General features: G+C 41.8%; 1 protein-coding gene across 6 annotated transcripts in view; it reads right to left on the reverse strand.

Moving 5' to 3' along the window:
* Positions 1-14129: 14129 nt before the first annotated feature.
* The window catches only part of LPAR3 (lysophosphatidic acid receptor 3), a 73220-nt gene continuing 71075 nt past the window's right edge, over positions 14130-16274 (reverse strand). For all 6 annotated transcript variants that reach the window (XM_027114205.1, XM_027114206.1, XM_027114208.1 and 3 more), the window contains one exon: positions 14130-15943. In XM_027114205.1, coding sequence (XP_026970006.1) covers positions 15612-15943 — 332 coding nt within the window. In that variant the 3' untranslated portion in view covers positions 14130-15611. The remainder of the gene's footprint in view (positions 15944-16274) is intronic.

The raw sequence follows: 16274 nt of genomic DNA on the forward strand, positions 1-16274 counted from the left end.
TCTCTTAAGGAGGTAGTGGGAAGTAGCAAGTGGGATGTTGCCTATTTTTCTGGACCTGGCAAGTAGGGCCCAGAGCAGAGAAAGGGCACTGAGCTTCCTGCAGTCCAAGTCTGGACAGCATGCAGCTCTGGGATGCACCTCTCTGCAGGCCTTGCTGAGCGATGCCATCTCGGCGTGCCGGCCTCAAGCTCCTCTCCACCACCTTGCTTCTCGCACTGCTCTACCCCCAGCCCCTGGAGCATGCTGAGAACATTAAAGTAAAGTAAATAGAGAGGTGGACAGAACTAAGGACAGTCTTAAAACTGGTTACACGTTTTAAGATCATTAGCAACTCTCCTTTCAGGTTTTTCTTCATATAAAATCATTTCTGCTTCTGTAGAGTTTCTTTATGGTTTCCATGTTACAGGCCTTAAGTCATTTACTGTGGTTCTTTTAAGGACTGATAATGGTAAAGTTAAGACCAACGCTCGATATCCCAGGTCATGGCAGCATCTGCCCAGGGCTCTCTCACCCAGACCTGACCAAGGGGCCAACTTGGAAATTTTAGGACCAGCAGTCACACATGAGGAAACCAATGATACATGCAGCAGTGGTGGGAATTAAAAGACTAAAGCCAGAAATGGCCACCACTTCAAAATGATCGTTCTGTGGTTTTCTTTGTGGAGACAGAGTTGGTTCCTCAAATTAAGCTAATAAAGAAACAGAAATCAAACACTTGCCTGCATGCCACATCCACCGTGCTCTCTTGGGGAGGAGAGGCCGGGATGAGTGGAGCTGAGCTTTGATGGAGCTCACGTTATCTGTTCAGTCACTAGAGGCCTTTGGACCTGCTGTTCCTCTGTGTTCTGAGGAACGCTTTCACTCAGAACAAAGGCGCCCACCAGAACAAAGGCGAAGTTCACGGCCTTCTGCTGCTCCCCCCACAGCAAAGATCACCTTCACACTGTCCAGACACTGACTGACTCCGCTGACTACCTCCTCGGGCCCTGCTACTGAACGATGCCATAGTTGGAAAGTTTCTTTTACGCCGCTTCTATTAAATGTGAGCTTTTAGGTGCCCTCGAGTGGTTTTGAGGCAGTAAAAACTACTCAGAGGTTAAATGTTGCTTTTAAAAATTAACGTGCAATTTATTGAAGTTACAGATTAAAAAAACTATTTTTTCTGAAGCTTTTAAGTTCTGCATCAAATATTATTGTTCATTGTATACTATATACAGCCTGTCATATTTTTTAAAACTATGTCAAAGGCCTTTGAATAATATATGATCCTGTTTCTAAACTTAGCTAAACTAACACCTTCAAGCATTTTAAATTGCATTTATAAATCAATGTATTCTATTTCTTTTTTAAATTATTATTTCCATGTTTTGATTGAACTAACACAACCTTCCTGAGTATTCAAATAACAAGGAATCATCATAATTCAAACTTATAAATAAGGGTGACCTTAACTTCTTTTAATATTTCAATACTGTGTATAAACTTAGTAAAATTATAACAAAATTGAAAGCAATTATTCACACATTATAATTAATTTATTTATTTTTGCTGTGTTGGGTCTTCGTTTCTGTGCGAGGGCTTCCTCTAGTTGTGGCAAGCGGGGGCCACTCTTCATCACGGTGCGCGGGCCTCTCACTATCGCGGCCTCTCTTGTTGCGGAGCACAAGCTCCAGACGCGCAGGCTCAGTAGTAGTGGCTCATGGGCCTAGTCGCTCCGCAGCATGTGGGATCCTCCCAGACCAGGGCCCGAACCCGTGTCCCCTGCATTAGCAGGCAGATTCCCAACCACTGCGCCACAAGGGAAGCCCCTATTCACACATTATAAATTGGAATTTAATATATGGTAATTTTAAAATTAGGCCAAATTGTGTTAAACACTGCAGGCACATGAAATACCAAATATATGCTTTTCCTTCACACAAAATATTAATATACCACAGGCTGATCTCCTTAAACAGATCCATACTTAAATCTCAACCAGCCTGTGGTTGAGTGATGCTTAAGGTCTGTATTGCTTTCTTAGGGCTGCTGTAACAAATGATCACAAACTGGGTGGCTTAAAACAACAGACATTTATTCTCTCCCAGTTCTGGAAGCTCAGAGTCTGAAATCAAGGTGTCAGAGGGGCCCTGCTCTCTCCGGAGGCTGGAGAGGAGCATCCTTCCTCACCTCTTGCAACTTTGGTGACTCCAGGCATTCCTTGGCTTGCGGCCACATCACTCCAATCTTTGCCTCCATCTTCACATCACCTTCTCTGTGTGTCTCCTCTTCTGTCTCTTATAAGGACTCTTGCAACTGGATTTAGGACCCACTCAGGTAGTCCAGCCAGGATGATCTCATTTCAAGATCCTTAATTTTATTACATCTGCAAAGAGACTTTTCCCACATAAGGTAACATGCACACATTCCAGGGATTTGGACATGGACATGTCTCTCTGGGGACCACTGTTCAACCCACTATCTGCACAAAGGAGCTGTCATTCCAGTGAATCACGCGGTAATGCCCAGAGGTGGTCAAAGGGTGCCTTTCTGATAGCAACACTGCTGGGACATAGTCGTTCTATTTATAGCATTGCTATCAATGCCCTTCGGATGAGGCTGTCTCATAATCAAGCCCTGAGTTTACATTCTGTTTTACTGAATTTGTTTAACTTCTCACAGAAGTCTGCACCAACCCTCCTCCCACATGGACTACACACTTCACTTGATGAGGTTTTGCATTTATTAACTCAACATATAAAAATATATTTTCTGGTTATCTCTAAAGACATTTGAACTTCAGAATCCTGGATTCTTTTCATATCCTTTCAATCTGTTAGGCTCATCAACTCTTAGGGTTAGTGATTAAAACGGTACCCAGTTGAATTCTGGCATTCTTGTTACGGTTTTGCCTGACTCATTGGTCCCACTTCTAAGGTCTTTCCACTGCCAATTTCCAGGAGCTGGGTAGGAATTCTCTTAGGACTTTAAACAAATCATTGAAAAATGAATCTCAAAGAGCGAATTCTGACAGTAGGTCTTTACTTAAAGGAGGTGGATTTGTAGAGTGGTTAAGAAACTATTCTATATGTATAAGCTGTGTGGCTTCAGAAAATTACTTAGTCTTTCTAAGCTGGTGTACCCCTCTCTATAAAGTGGAGGTAACATCATTCCAAGTTTCTTCATTGGGTTGTGAGGATTAAAAGAGAAGTGCATGTAGAGTACTTCCCACGGTGCCCAGTTTATAACAAACACGCCAAAAAATGTTAGTGTTTAGAATACTAGAATTTGTGTGTCTAGCAGATGTTCAGAAGAGTGTTCCTATGTTCCCTTAGGACTATATGAACACAAATTGTGGTAGATAGAGATAGTCCCTAAAAGGAGGTTTCCTCCTGCATATAATACATTCATTCATCTTTATTTATATTCAAATATTTATTGAGCATCTACTGTCTGCCAGGCACTGTTCTAAGTGCTTGGGATGGATCACTGAACAAAACAGGCACCAATCCCTGCCTCACGGAGCTTAAGTTCTAGTGGAAGGAGCCTTACTGAAGGCGATAAGTACCACCAAAAAAATGGAGTGGGGGAAGCGGGGAGAGCAGTGCCAGGGGTGGGGTGGGCTGCACGTTAGATACGCTGGTCAGGGCAGACCTCATGAAGAAGGAGACATTTGAGTAAGGACTTGAAGGAGGTGAGGGATATTCAGATATATGGGGAGACACCATTTCAGGCAGAGAAACCAACAGTGCAAAGGTCCTGAGGTGGGAGCATTCCTGACACGTTCAAGGACAAGCAAGAGATGATGTAACTGGAGTGGTGTAAGAGAGGGGGAGAGTACACGGGAAAGAGGTAGAGAGGTGACAGGGCTAGATCTTGAAGGTCATTAGCATCTGTTTAATAAGATGGGAGGCCATTGCAAGGTTAAGAGCAGAGGGATGACATGATTTAACCTGAATTTTAAAAGGATCACTGTGGCTACAGTGTGGAGAATAGATGGGAGGAAGGGAAGGGTAGAAGCAGGGAGACCAATCAGAGTCTATGTAGGAATCTAGGCAAGAGACAAAGGTAGCTCAGACCAGGAGGTAGCACTGGAGGTGGTGAAAAGTGGGCAGATCCTGCTTTTATGATAAAAAGATCTTAGGCAATTTGTTGACATATTGGATGTGGGATGTGAAGGAAAAAGAAGTGAAGGAAGGCACTAAGATTGCTGACCTGAGCAACCTGAAGAATTGTGTTACCCTCAACTGAGACAGGGTGGGCTGTGAGTAGATCAGGTGTGGGGTGGGAGTGAATGTATACTAGACATTCAAAGGGGAATTTTCTTTTTTTAAATTAATTAATTTATTTTTGGCTGCGTTGGGTCTTTGTTGATGCCTGGGGGCTTTCTCCAGTTGCGGCAAGCAGGGGCTACTCTTAGTTGCGGTGTGCGGGCTTCTCATTGTGGTGGCTTCTCTTGTTGCGGAGCACGGGCTCTAGGTGTGCGGACTTCAGTAGTTGTGGCACGCAGGCTCAGTAGTTGTGGCTTGCAGGCTCTAGAGCGCAGGCTCAGTAGTTGTGGCGCATGGGCTTAGTTGCTCCGCGGCATGTGGGATCTTCCTGGACCAGGGCTCGAACCCGTGTCCCCTGCATTAGCAGGCAGATTCTCAATCACTGCGCCACCAGGGAAGTCCCGGGAATTTTCTTTCTTTTTCCCAATTTTTAAAAATTGAAGCATAGTTGATTTACAATGTTGTGTTAGTTTCAAGTGCACAGCAAAGTGATCCAGTTGTACATATATATATCTTTCTTCAGATTCTTTTCTATTAGAGGTTATTATAAGATGTTGAGCACAGTATAATTCCCTGTGTTACACAGTAGGTTGTTGTTGTTTACCTATTTTATACATAGTAGTGTGTATATGTTTCCCAAACTCTTAATTTATCTCTCCCTCAAGGGAGAATCTTCTTTATGAGTTTAGAGTTTGAGAGAGAGACAGAGAGGTCTTGGCTACAGATAAAAATTTTGGAGCTGTCAGCATATGTATGGTATTTAGAGCCACGTGACTAGATGAGATGACCAACACAGTGGAGGTGGATAGAAAAGAGAACTGGACCGGTGGCAGAGCCCATCAGCATTGCGGAGCCAGGGAGAAGAGTGAAACCAGCGAAAGAGACTGAGAAGGGGCAACCAAGAGACTTGGTGTCGTGGAAGCAAGGGGCTGATCCTCAACGGTGTTAGAGTCTGTATTTAACTTGAAATGCCCTCCACTCGATGACAGTGAGCCCCTTAACAGTCCATGTGACATCTGTCATAGCCCTCCCAGTTTCCCCTAACTCTTCCTCTCTAGCTAGACATCTTTTGACTTTCTGCATAGACTTCTGTAGGGGAAATCAAATGGGTTTTAATAATTTAAAAATAATAAAGGAAATGAAAATCAAGAGATACACCTTGGGATAGCAATAATAATTTTTTTAAAGTATGCCTATAACTTGTTCACATAATCTATATAAAATGTGCACATCACATTGCAAATGCCCTTGCAGTCACTGGTTCTTAGGAAAATTCCAGTTAGTTCCATAACAACAGTGAATTTTATGCCATAGCCTGTAAGTTGTGCAATGGCAATCCATACAGCACTTCTGGGTATAACTCTGGCGATACATTTTGGACAGTGTGGGCAACCACCGATTTTAGCCCCTTTCTTGCCCCATGAATATCTACTGGAAGAGGCTTAGTCACTAATGTAAGCTCTTTTTGAGCTTAGAGTCAATCTCATTTTCCTCGGTATCTTTCTCAGTACCCAGCACACTGTCTGCTTTAAGGTAGATTCTCTGAAAGTATGCTCAGTGAATGAATGAATACTGAGAGCATGTTGCATTAATGAATGACTTGAAATAAAAAGAACTTTTTTGGTCAGAAACTGAAAGTCAGACGAGCATAACAAGTATACTTAAATGTGGCCTTTTATGTTGAATTTATTGCATACCTTTTGATGGGGTCATTTATACTTTTGTTTCTACCGCAGGGCAGGCATACTACTTTCCACCTTATCTGAACCACATGTATTTCCAAAAGCAATAACTAGGCAGAGAGAGGAGAAATTCAGCTTTCTAATCGGCACTACTATTGAGGGCAGGTGCTATTTTATTTTTCATATCTCTCTTGCTACCACTTCAGGAATTATGATTTCCCATATCCTCAAAGTAAAAAATCTCTATGAGAAGGCAAGCAAACCAACGTCATCGCCGAGTACACCACACAGGTGCCTATGAGAAGCTGTATTACTGGCCAAAGGGGCATAAAATAGTTACTCTGCAAACCAATCAAAAGGACCATTTCCGTGCGCAGCTGCCTTATTAGATGCATAATCAACAGTCTATCTAGGGCCTCTTTCCATGGGGGAGGCAGGGGAGATAAAGATTCTTTTTGTCAGTGTGTTCTAGTTTTTCATATGATTCTTTGCTGCCTCCAGAATTCTTTTTCAGCACTCAAACAGACAGCTATAAAATTGATAGGCTTGAATGCCAAATAAAATAAAACACAGTAGCCTACTTCATCATTTACTACTAGCTATTTATTATGAGCAGTGCTGTGTTGGGATATCGACCCTGAGATTAAAGCTAGAGAAGTATAGATGCTAAGATCCTGCAGACACATAAATCTCCCCAGCCAGGGTGACAGATGATAATGAGATTATACTCAGAGGCCATCTTTTATCTCAATGGAGCCCAACAGCTAACGTTTCTTAAAAATAATGAATTGTACAAACAATGCAGGGAACGTTTGCTTAGCAGTTCTGCAATGCAACTTCCTGGGGCCCTAAGTATGCTGGCAGGCTGCCCAGCTGTCTGGCCACTTAGAGCAGACACTCCCTCACTTGGTTGGTTGGTTGAATCATTTGTTCCTTCATTTACTTCAACCCACCTGGCCATGGGAGGCGCCTTTCTTCCTGAATTTTCCATGTAATCATCATGTTCTTTCTTGACTCCATGCCCTTTTTTCTCACAGTATCCCTCTAGCTGGGATGCCTTCTTGCCTCTCCAAAATCAAAACCATACTCCTCCTTTAGCACACAGCTCAAGTCTCACATCTTCCACAAAATCTTACACAAAACTTTAGAGTAAATTGGTTCTGGATCTAAATCCTGGCCTGACGACTTATTAGCAGTGGAGCTGAGGGCAACTCACATCACCTCTCTAAATCTCAGCTTATTTACTATAGAGTAGAGGTTAAAATTCTTATCTCCAAGATTCTTATCTAATTCTTATCTGATTCCGGGTACTAAGTATATAGGTCACAACACAATTCCTAACTCATAATGGGTACTCCATCAGTGTTAATTTCCCCTATCTTGCCTCCTTTTCTCAGTTAAAATTTCAGCCCACAATTAGGTTATTAAACAGACACTGAATTTTTTCACAGCAGGATGTACTGGATCTCAGGCTCTTCTGTGAACCGTCCCTTCACCTTCTTGCTTTAATCCATGGATCTGAACTCTGGCTACACATGGCAATCCCTTTGGATGTACCCACAGCTTGGGCCAAGTCCCAGAGATTCTGATCTAATTGGTTAGGATGGAGCCCAGACATGACTTGACAAACAATTCGACTCTCTGTCTGCACCACGACTGCAACCAGGCAACTAGTCAGGCTGAAGGGAAACACATGAACTTTCTGAATGGTCTTAAATCTCACTGGGTGGGCCTTGGTCCAGCAGCCCTACTAAATCCCCCGGTCCACTCACCGGCCTACTCCCTTGGACAGTGATTTCTCACCTCCTCTTCTCTACTCAAACCTCCAACTCCTCTTGCCTTATCTTTATTCTCTGCTAAGGATGTGAAGCCTTCACTCATTGATAAGATAGGAAAAAAAAAGTGAACACACCCCCATCGACATATCTTCCAGCTCCCTGTGTGCATACCTTGCCTTCCCCCCTCTGACTATGAATGGAATGTCCCCACTGCTGTCAAAGGCCAAAACTTCCACTTATATCCTGGAGCCCATTCCTTTCAGCAATTATCACCATGACTCTCCCGAATCATCACTTACTCCCTCTTTCCTGGAGCATTCTCACCAGCAGCTAATAAGCTGTAATAATTCCCATCTGAAAATAAATCCCACCCCTGACCCCCCCAACCTCACATACCTCTCTGGCTACTGCCCCGTTTCTCTGGTGCCTTTTTAGGAAAATAAAAACAGTAATTTAAAAATAACTAGTCCTGGGACTTCCCTGGCGGTCCAGTGGTTAAGACTCCGTGCTTCCACTGCAGTGGGCACGGGTTTGATCCCTGGTCAGGGAACTAAGACCCTGCATACTGCGTGGCGTGGCCAGAAAAAAAAACAGTCCTCACTGGTCTCCTATCCTTTCCTCCCAATCTCTCTTGAACCCCCTCCAATTGGGCTTTCACCACCACGGTACTGAAACAGCTTTGTCAGGTCACCAGACACCTCCAAGGCCAAATCAGCAGTCACTTCTCAAGCCTCAAGCCGCAGTATTTGATACAGTTGATCACTCCCGGGTCTCACTGACTCTTGGTTCTCTCCCTACACCGCTGGCTGCTCCTCCCGTCTCCTCAACTGACTCCTCATTTCCCTGACCTCCAACATCGCAAATGCCCACAGGTCAGTTCTCAAATCTGTTAATCCATCTACACCTACTCTCCGTGTGATTTAGTCCAGCCTCGTGGTTATAAATACTATTCATACACTGGTGGCTCCAAGATTAATATCTCCAGCCTGGACCTCTCCCCTGAGCAGCAGACTTGTTTCTCCAGATGCCTTCTCGACATCTCCACCTGCATGTACCTCTGCAACATCTAGTATCACACTGAAGCTGAATTCCTGATTCCTACCCATCCCCGAATCTGCTGCTCCTACCACCTTCTCCATCGTAAAAAGAAATCCCATTTTTGTAGTGGTTTGGATCAAAATACTTGAAGTTGTCTTAAGACAAATCTCTTGTTGCCATATCCACTCCATTGGCATGTCCTACATCATACACATTTTTCAATGTTATTAGATTATCCATACCCATAACTTAAAATCGCCAAATAGCATTCCATCAATAACAATAAGTACACAGTGCCCAGCATTGTTCTAAGTGCTTGACATATAATTTACTGAATCTACAACTCTGTGAGGGAGGTAGACTCTTGATCCCCACTTTATAGGTGAGATACTTAATGCACAGAGGAATTGCCCAAAGTCACAGAGCTAGTAAGTGAAATGGCTGAGACATGAATGCATGCAGTTTGATTCCAGAGTCCATGTGCTTGACTACAATGCCTTACGTTTGTCACATGCTTGAATATTTACATTGTTTAGAAGTTTCCAGTGTTATAAATCATGTTGTTTTGATCACCTTTGTGTAATAAACCTTTTCTTAATTTAGAGTCATTTCTTTAGCATACATTCTTAGAAGTTGAATTGCTCAATGAGTGTAAACGTTCTCAGTCCCTGAAATGGCTAACCTATTATTAGTAAACATTGGGCTCTTTGAAATCTGAAGTTATATACAGTGGTAGGAAACTTTTTCTTAATAGAGAAAAACCTCTGAAGAAGAACTTAGCTAGCTAAGTTTGATCCTGACTCAGTCACTTAAGTACGCATTCAATCTCGTGGTCTTCAGTTTCCTCATTTGTAAAATCAAGATAATCCCTACATTACAACTTCCTCACAACGATGCATAAATCAGGCCCTTATTTCCATCGAAAGAAGAAACTTTAGTGTTACTTTCCCCAAAAAAACCACAAACTCTGAAACTTAGATCTATTACCATTCAACTCTAGAAAAGGCTTGATCCATGGCCTCTTTTAAGGCCATGGAACACACAGTTCTGACTTTCAAATAACTTTGCACATCTGCATTTTACACCTACCTTGGCTCACTCATTATTGTTTCAAGGTCCTCTTCTCATCATCTGGAAACCTAAAAGGAAAGATTAAGTAGTACTAAGTTTGCCACGGCTGTATATCAACTGTGACCACACATTTTATTTCTCATGCTCTAATCTCAGTTTTGATATCACAGGTTTGGATAATGAATAGCCAATAAGTAAACCATGCTCTTATGCTCTTTTTTGTCTTATTTACCCATTCAGCCTTCAGAAGACCCATATACTGTAAGGGGGAACCCATAAGTTACACTTACCAACACTTTACTTTTTAGAGAATTTTCATCCCTTACTCTAGAACTAGTTATATTATCTTCTACCCACAGTCAAGATAAACTAATAGGACCCATATCTCCGCAAGGCAAAAGTCACAGAAGCCAAGATGACCCGCTCCCTTCCTTTTTTCTTTTTCCATCTGCTGTATTGTCTGTCAGCAGTCAGCTGGATTGCTGGTCCTTTCTCTGCTCTCCCCTGAATCTGAAAGGTTGGAAGCCTGGGAATTCTATTTCTCAGAGTACAAAGCCAGCAAATATCCCAGGTTAGATTCTGCCAGTGCCAAAGACAAGAGATGAGGAGGACAGAAGGGAAGCAGGAGCCATATTCTTCCCCTAGCAGCAGATGTTAGATTTTGCAGTGGCCTCTGAGTATCCCTCAGGAAGCAGCTTCCACAAGTTCCTGACCTGTGTGGCAATAATTCCCTACAGGTTAGCTGCAAACCTGACAGCTAACAATGGGCTTCCCTCACCTTTGCTCCTCTAGCCTTTCCAACTATTTTATAACCCCCAATTTCCTATTTTAAATACTTCCTGCTTCAAGTACCCAGAGTGGTTTCTGTTTTTCGAACTGAAGACTGAAATATCCCATCTCCTAATTTATATAAACCTGTGGTCAGCTGTCCACTTAAGAAAAAGACAAGTCTAGATTAGATGATCAGTACCAGATCCCCAACTCATAAATTGTAAACTGATTTTAACTCCCAGAGTAGCCCCTTTATGTGATTTCTTTTTCTTCCCCTAGGTCTTGGAGAATTCTGTATTAAGAATTATATTACAGAGGCCGGATCTAAACAATACAACACCAATATCAAACAATGTTCCAAGTGATATCTGAAGGATGGCTACCTCCACATATGTCCATCCTTAATATTTTCAGCTCCTTTTCATTTTATTTCCCTTCAATTACTTGTGTGTATGTTTAATTTATGGTTTTGTTCATTCTTTTAACGGCAGGGACTTTTTGCTTGTTTGTTCCCTAGCACCTAGGGACTATTCAAAGATTTTGGTTAAATTACATGTAAAAGTAAATTTGTGGGCTCCCATTTGCCTTGATGGAGTAAACATCGACTCACACACTTCGAATTTAAGTTCACTTTAGCACATATAAGCACATCTTCAAGTCTCTTAGGTTCTCCATTTTGATTAGCAGTTCCATTGTATTCCAGAAATTCCTTCTCTTATTGATGATGGGTTTACAGTTACACATTTCATACCTGCCTCAATCTCATAGATTTTATATGGTCTCCCCTAGGTGATCCTTACGTACACTAAAGCTTGAGAACCACTGCAATAAATAGAAACAGAGCTTGTTTTATTTGAAATCCCTATGCAAGGAGTAAAACCCAACGAATCCAAAGACTTGGGGTGCTTTCCATGATTCACATCTGGGAGGTGATGTATAGAATGACAGAATTTTGGAGCTGAAAAGATCCTTACAGATCATTGAAGCTTATCATTTAGGAGATCAGAAATCTATGAATTCTAGAATTTCATAGATAGTTTAGGACAGAACAGAACAGAACTCAGAACCTAGGTATTCTGAATTTCAATCTTGTGCTTTCTTTAAGATGGTTGTCATAACATTTGGGTGAGTGGTGAACTGAACGACTCTATGTGTGCCAATCATACTGTGAATGTGCATATGTGTTAGGAAGTTGTCTGACAAGTAGTAGTAAAGTTCTAACAAAAGTTCTAATACAAAATGTATTAGATGCTTTCCAATAGATGCAGGTAAAGTGTCTTGAAGAAGGGACAGTGATTTCTAATATGCACAAAGATGTAACATGGACTTCTGACAGGTGCCACCCCCTTTTCTTCAATACGACCTTACGACTAACAAAGAATGTGTAAGTGCTAATCTCAGTAACAAATACAATACAGATGAGGTTTTTGGAAATTTGAATTATGTAAACTTGAAGTTGCTAATACAGAAAATTTTTTATAAAGTTGCAACCTCTAAAAAGCTGGCAAGAACTGCAAATTCCAAAATTGGCTGACCCAGTAAATTGCAAACCATGTTCATGGATTGACAGGCAGAGGTACTGCATTATATATATAACATGATCCACCCTCTTATTCCCGTGTACCGGCATCTCCCCATGTGATTTTAGTGACCATTGTCCTATTGTTTGCACCATAAACCTTTAGCTCAGAAGTTATATATAATAAAATACTCTGAACCCATAATCACTGCCATTAAAACTTTACCATCTATTAATTTAGGAGAGAGCACACTCTAAAAGGCACTAGAGAGAATGATGTAAAAATAGATAGAGGATTAGGGCCAAAAAGAAAAGAAAAAAAAAACCCTACAGCAACAGCATCTCCCATCCTAATGTTTACTCCTCTGTGAAAACCGGTCTTACATTATGAGTATTGTAAATTATGTGACGTGTTCAGGAGAGCATCCCTCACAAAATGCATCTTCTCTTAAAGCTCCTTCATGTCTTTAAGTGATTCTAACCCCAACTCCTATGCCTGAAAGACAGTGTGTACAGTTGGAAGGAGCTCTAGGAGTTTCCAATTTAAGCTCACATTTAGTGGTCCACCAAGGGGATAGAATTCTCTGGTAAACATCCCAGAAAACAGATCTGTTTTTGTGTGTGTCTAAATTCTTTTTAGTATGCCGTGAGATGCATCATCGTGTAGAACAACGCTCTGGTTATTTTCACTCCAAGTTCTAACAGGGCTTGTGTTTGTCGTTAAGTCACCTTCATGAATGTCTTCACGGGGCTTGCCTTCATTATGCCTAGTCAATCAATTAAAAGAGGGCCAAGCATTCTTATTGCCCCCACTCCCTGAATGATTAGGGAATTGATGAGCTAATAAGAACAAAACACTCTCAACCTCCTACAGTTAGTCTACAAGCACGGGGCATGTCGTGCCTTGTAGTCCATGTGGGGCAGCACCAGATGAAAAGAGCTGCACCCCCCATGCCTCCCTGGTCCCTCCACTGCCTGATGATGCTGCTGCTGGGCTCTCCCAGGCCCGGATCCTGGGCCATCCAAACTCAGGGTGCCAGGGCAGCAGGGGCATCGAAATTGCTAAATTTTGATTATCAACATTTATATAAAGCATCAAAGTGCTAACTGTGAAGGAAATTAGAGTTTTTTTCAAGGCTTACATTTGTTCTATGGTTAAGTATTGTTTTTATTTGGAATTACATAAATGGAGGCATAATCATTTCAGTGCTTAGGGCTTCTAAAAGTTACATTATGGCCTCAAGTCTACCAGTCACTTAAAAAAAAATGTCACCAAGAAACGTCAGTTTACTTCCAAAAAATTCTTTCTTTCCAAGCAGGCAGTCTTCACGAAGGATTAAACGCTCTCACCCATATAGATTTAACAGAACACCTTGGACAGTGCTGCAAATCTAGGGAGAAAATGAAATCTTGCTTGGCTCGGGAGTAGCCCATGCTTTGAGTCAAGGGCTGGTCTGGAAAGGTCTAGATCAAATTTTTAGAACCATCATCACAATGACTTGCAGATAAACTCGGGGTCCTAGGATTTGAATAGGAACATTCTTTCCTTGGTTTTTTTCCCCAACTAAGAGATGGGTTTGCTGTGTTCTTGGTGAGCCCTGTGATGGCTGGCACTTGTCATCTGCAAATATACATGACTCCTCTACTCTTGCACCAGTGCTAAGATATGTGTGTGCATAAAAACAAAAGCTATATATTTCCACCCCGAGTCTCCATAGTTGGATCCCCTCCAGACACCATTCTGAACATGACACTCTGCTGCAGGGTACTAAAAATGGTGCTTTGCTCAAAATAAAACCTTTAAAGATCCCTTAGTAGCTATTCAGGGATGGGAATTCAATCTCAATTCTCCACCCTTTGCCCGGCTGTAGATTCAAAATGCTTACATGAAACACTGAGAGTATGTACTTCCTGGCAAATCTGATTTTTCTTCTGCAATAGACGCATGTACTATAGTTACCACAAACTATATTTTTACTTAGAAAATACACAAGGTAATAATGCACCTCCAACGATAGAAAACAGATCCTCTTTTTTTATTTTATTTTATAGGTAGCTTTGGTATAAGCTTCAGATAGACCCACTTATTACACAGTTTGTGAAATCTATACCTTCAAATCATACTACTCTCTATTTTAGGCCATTATATCTAAAAGCATGACTTCTCAAATCCTTTTATTACAAGTAGTTCTTGCACATAAATGTTACACCACAATAGCAAAAAAAAAAAAATGTAAACTTCTTTTGCAAACTACATAAATACTATAATATCTGCCTTGAAGTTATTCTCATTTTAGAATCAGAAGATACTCTATATGCTTTACATAGAAAACTCTGGTCAGTAGCCTATGTATATAAATTTTTTTTTTTTTCTTACTGACTTGCCTTTCATGTTGCCTACCTAGGTCTTTGAAGGAGAAAACTTTTAAATAGAACCCAGATCAAACTTCAATCCACAAGTAAAACAAGTAGTGGAAACATGTCAATAATTGTGGATAAAATATGAGGTGTGAAAATTATTCTAAATACTAAATCTGACAAGTCACCAGTGGCATGGAAGGAACTGGAAAGACTCATTTAAGCTCAAATTTGATCCTATATGCAAGGAACTCAGTCCACATGCTAATATACTTTTTTACCCTGCTGAATGTCTGTTTTCAAACAAATCACCTCTTTCTATTTTAGAGCACAACAGGTCATTTCTACAACTGTAGTCCTAGACTGGAAAGTCTGGGTGGTCAGTGAATTTATTTCACCATCACTGTCTGTGATGTCTTTAAATACAAATTCGAAGTGTGTAAATATACAGGTGTGTATACACACACACGCACACTGAGAGGACCACATCAAAGCCTCTTTTTCTTTTTCCCGCAAGAAGAGTTTTTAACGTTTACCTTTTTTGTTATTACTTCAAAGTAAATCTTTTTCCTCAGAATGTTCTTTCAGTTAAAAATCAAGTAAATTAATCTGGAGCCCTGACTGGTTTGTTATTCTGAGATTCCTATTGAACACCTAGCTACTGGCCATGATTTGTTTGAGGAGAAAAACATCACTGCTGAAGCATTTTTTAAAATTTCAAATGCATGCAGAAAGAACTACATAGGCTTTCCAAGCAGCTACATAAGGTGGCTCAAGTAACATTTTTATTTATTTTGGCCTAAGCCCTTTAACAGCATCCTTTGGAAACACAAAGAGAATGGCTACAAGATGGTGGCAGAGCCCGGGATGCATGGCCTGGTGGGCGATGCTCCTAGGGGTTCACAGGATGTCAGGCAGGAATCCACCGTGCTGCTTTCCCTCTTTCTGTGCGTTTTCTCTAAATGCATCGTATCCTCTCTTTCCTGCCCATGCTTTTAAATGATGAAAAACAATTTAAAAAAAAATTTCCCAATGATTCATTCAGGGCTCAAATAACACTGTACGTGGGCTTAGTTGGAGACAGGTAACCATTCTGAACAGTTCTCCCAGACGAAGGCTGGGCCAGGGAGAGGGACATTGAAGCCTAGGAGCTGCTCTTGTTGCAGACCTGGCCTCGGTTGCTATTATCCTCCATATACTGGCTGCCCCCCGTGTCGCTCTGGCTGAGGACCACGGAGGGGATGTGGGAGGACCGCCTCTCTGGGTTCTTCTCCTGTGAGAAGCAGCAGAGCATCCTCTTCATGGTGCTGTACATGTCCTCATCCTTGTAGGAGTAGATGATGGGGTTCATGACGGAGTTAAGCAGCGCCAGCAGCAGGAACCACCTTTTCACATGCTGCACGTTGCACCACGTGCAGTTCAGGCCGTCGAGCAGCAGAACCACCAGACCTGGTGTCCAGCACACGACAAAGGCCCCTGGAGGGAGAGAGAGGAAGCAACAGGCACTCAGACCTCAGGTTAATTATTTGGGTTTCTTCTCGCCCGGTCTTTGGTCAGTGGTGTCAAGGGACCTTGAGGATTTGTTCTGACAACTGCAAAGCAAACTTCCAGCCTTCCTCTGAGCATTTGAGACTGGGCTTCTTAGAAGCAAACAGACTCTTAACCACGTTCCACTTCACCTTCTTATCTGCTTACCCAGGTACCGTAAGTAGGGGCTTACACTTATCTCTTACTTCTTGAGCACAACACGGACCTTATTTCTGTTTGTTCTCCGAATCACACTAGGAGGCTGTGCAGTCATTATCCA

This window comes from Aethalodelphis obliquidens, unplaced genomic scaffold (assembly GCF_003676395.1).
Source record: "Aethalodelphis obliquidens isolate GAN/ISIS:26980383/991018 unplaced genomic scaffold, ASM367639v1 scaffold13, whole genome shotgun sequence".
NCBI classification, from domain to species: domain Eukaryota; kingdom Metazoa; phylum Chordata; class Mammalia; order Artiodactyla; family Delphinidae; genus Aethalodelphis; species Aethalodelphis obliquidens.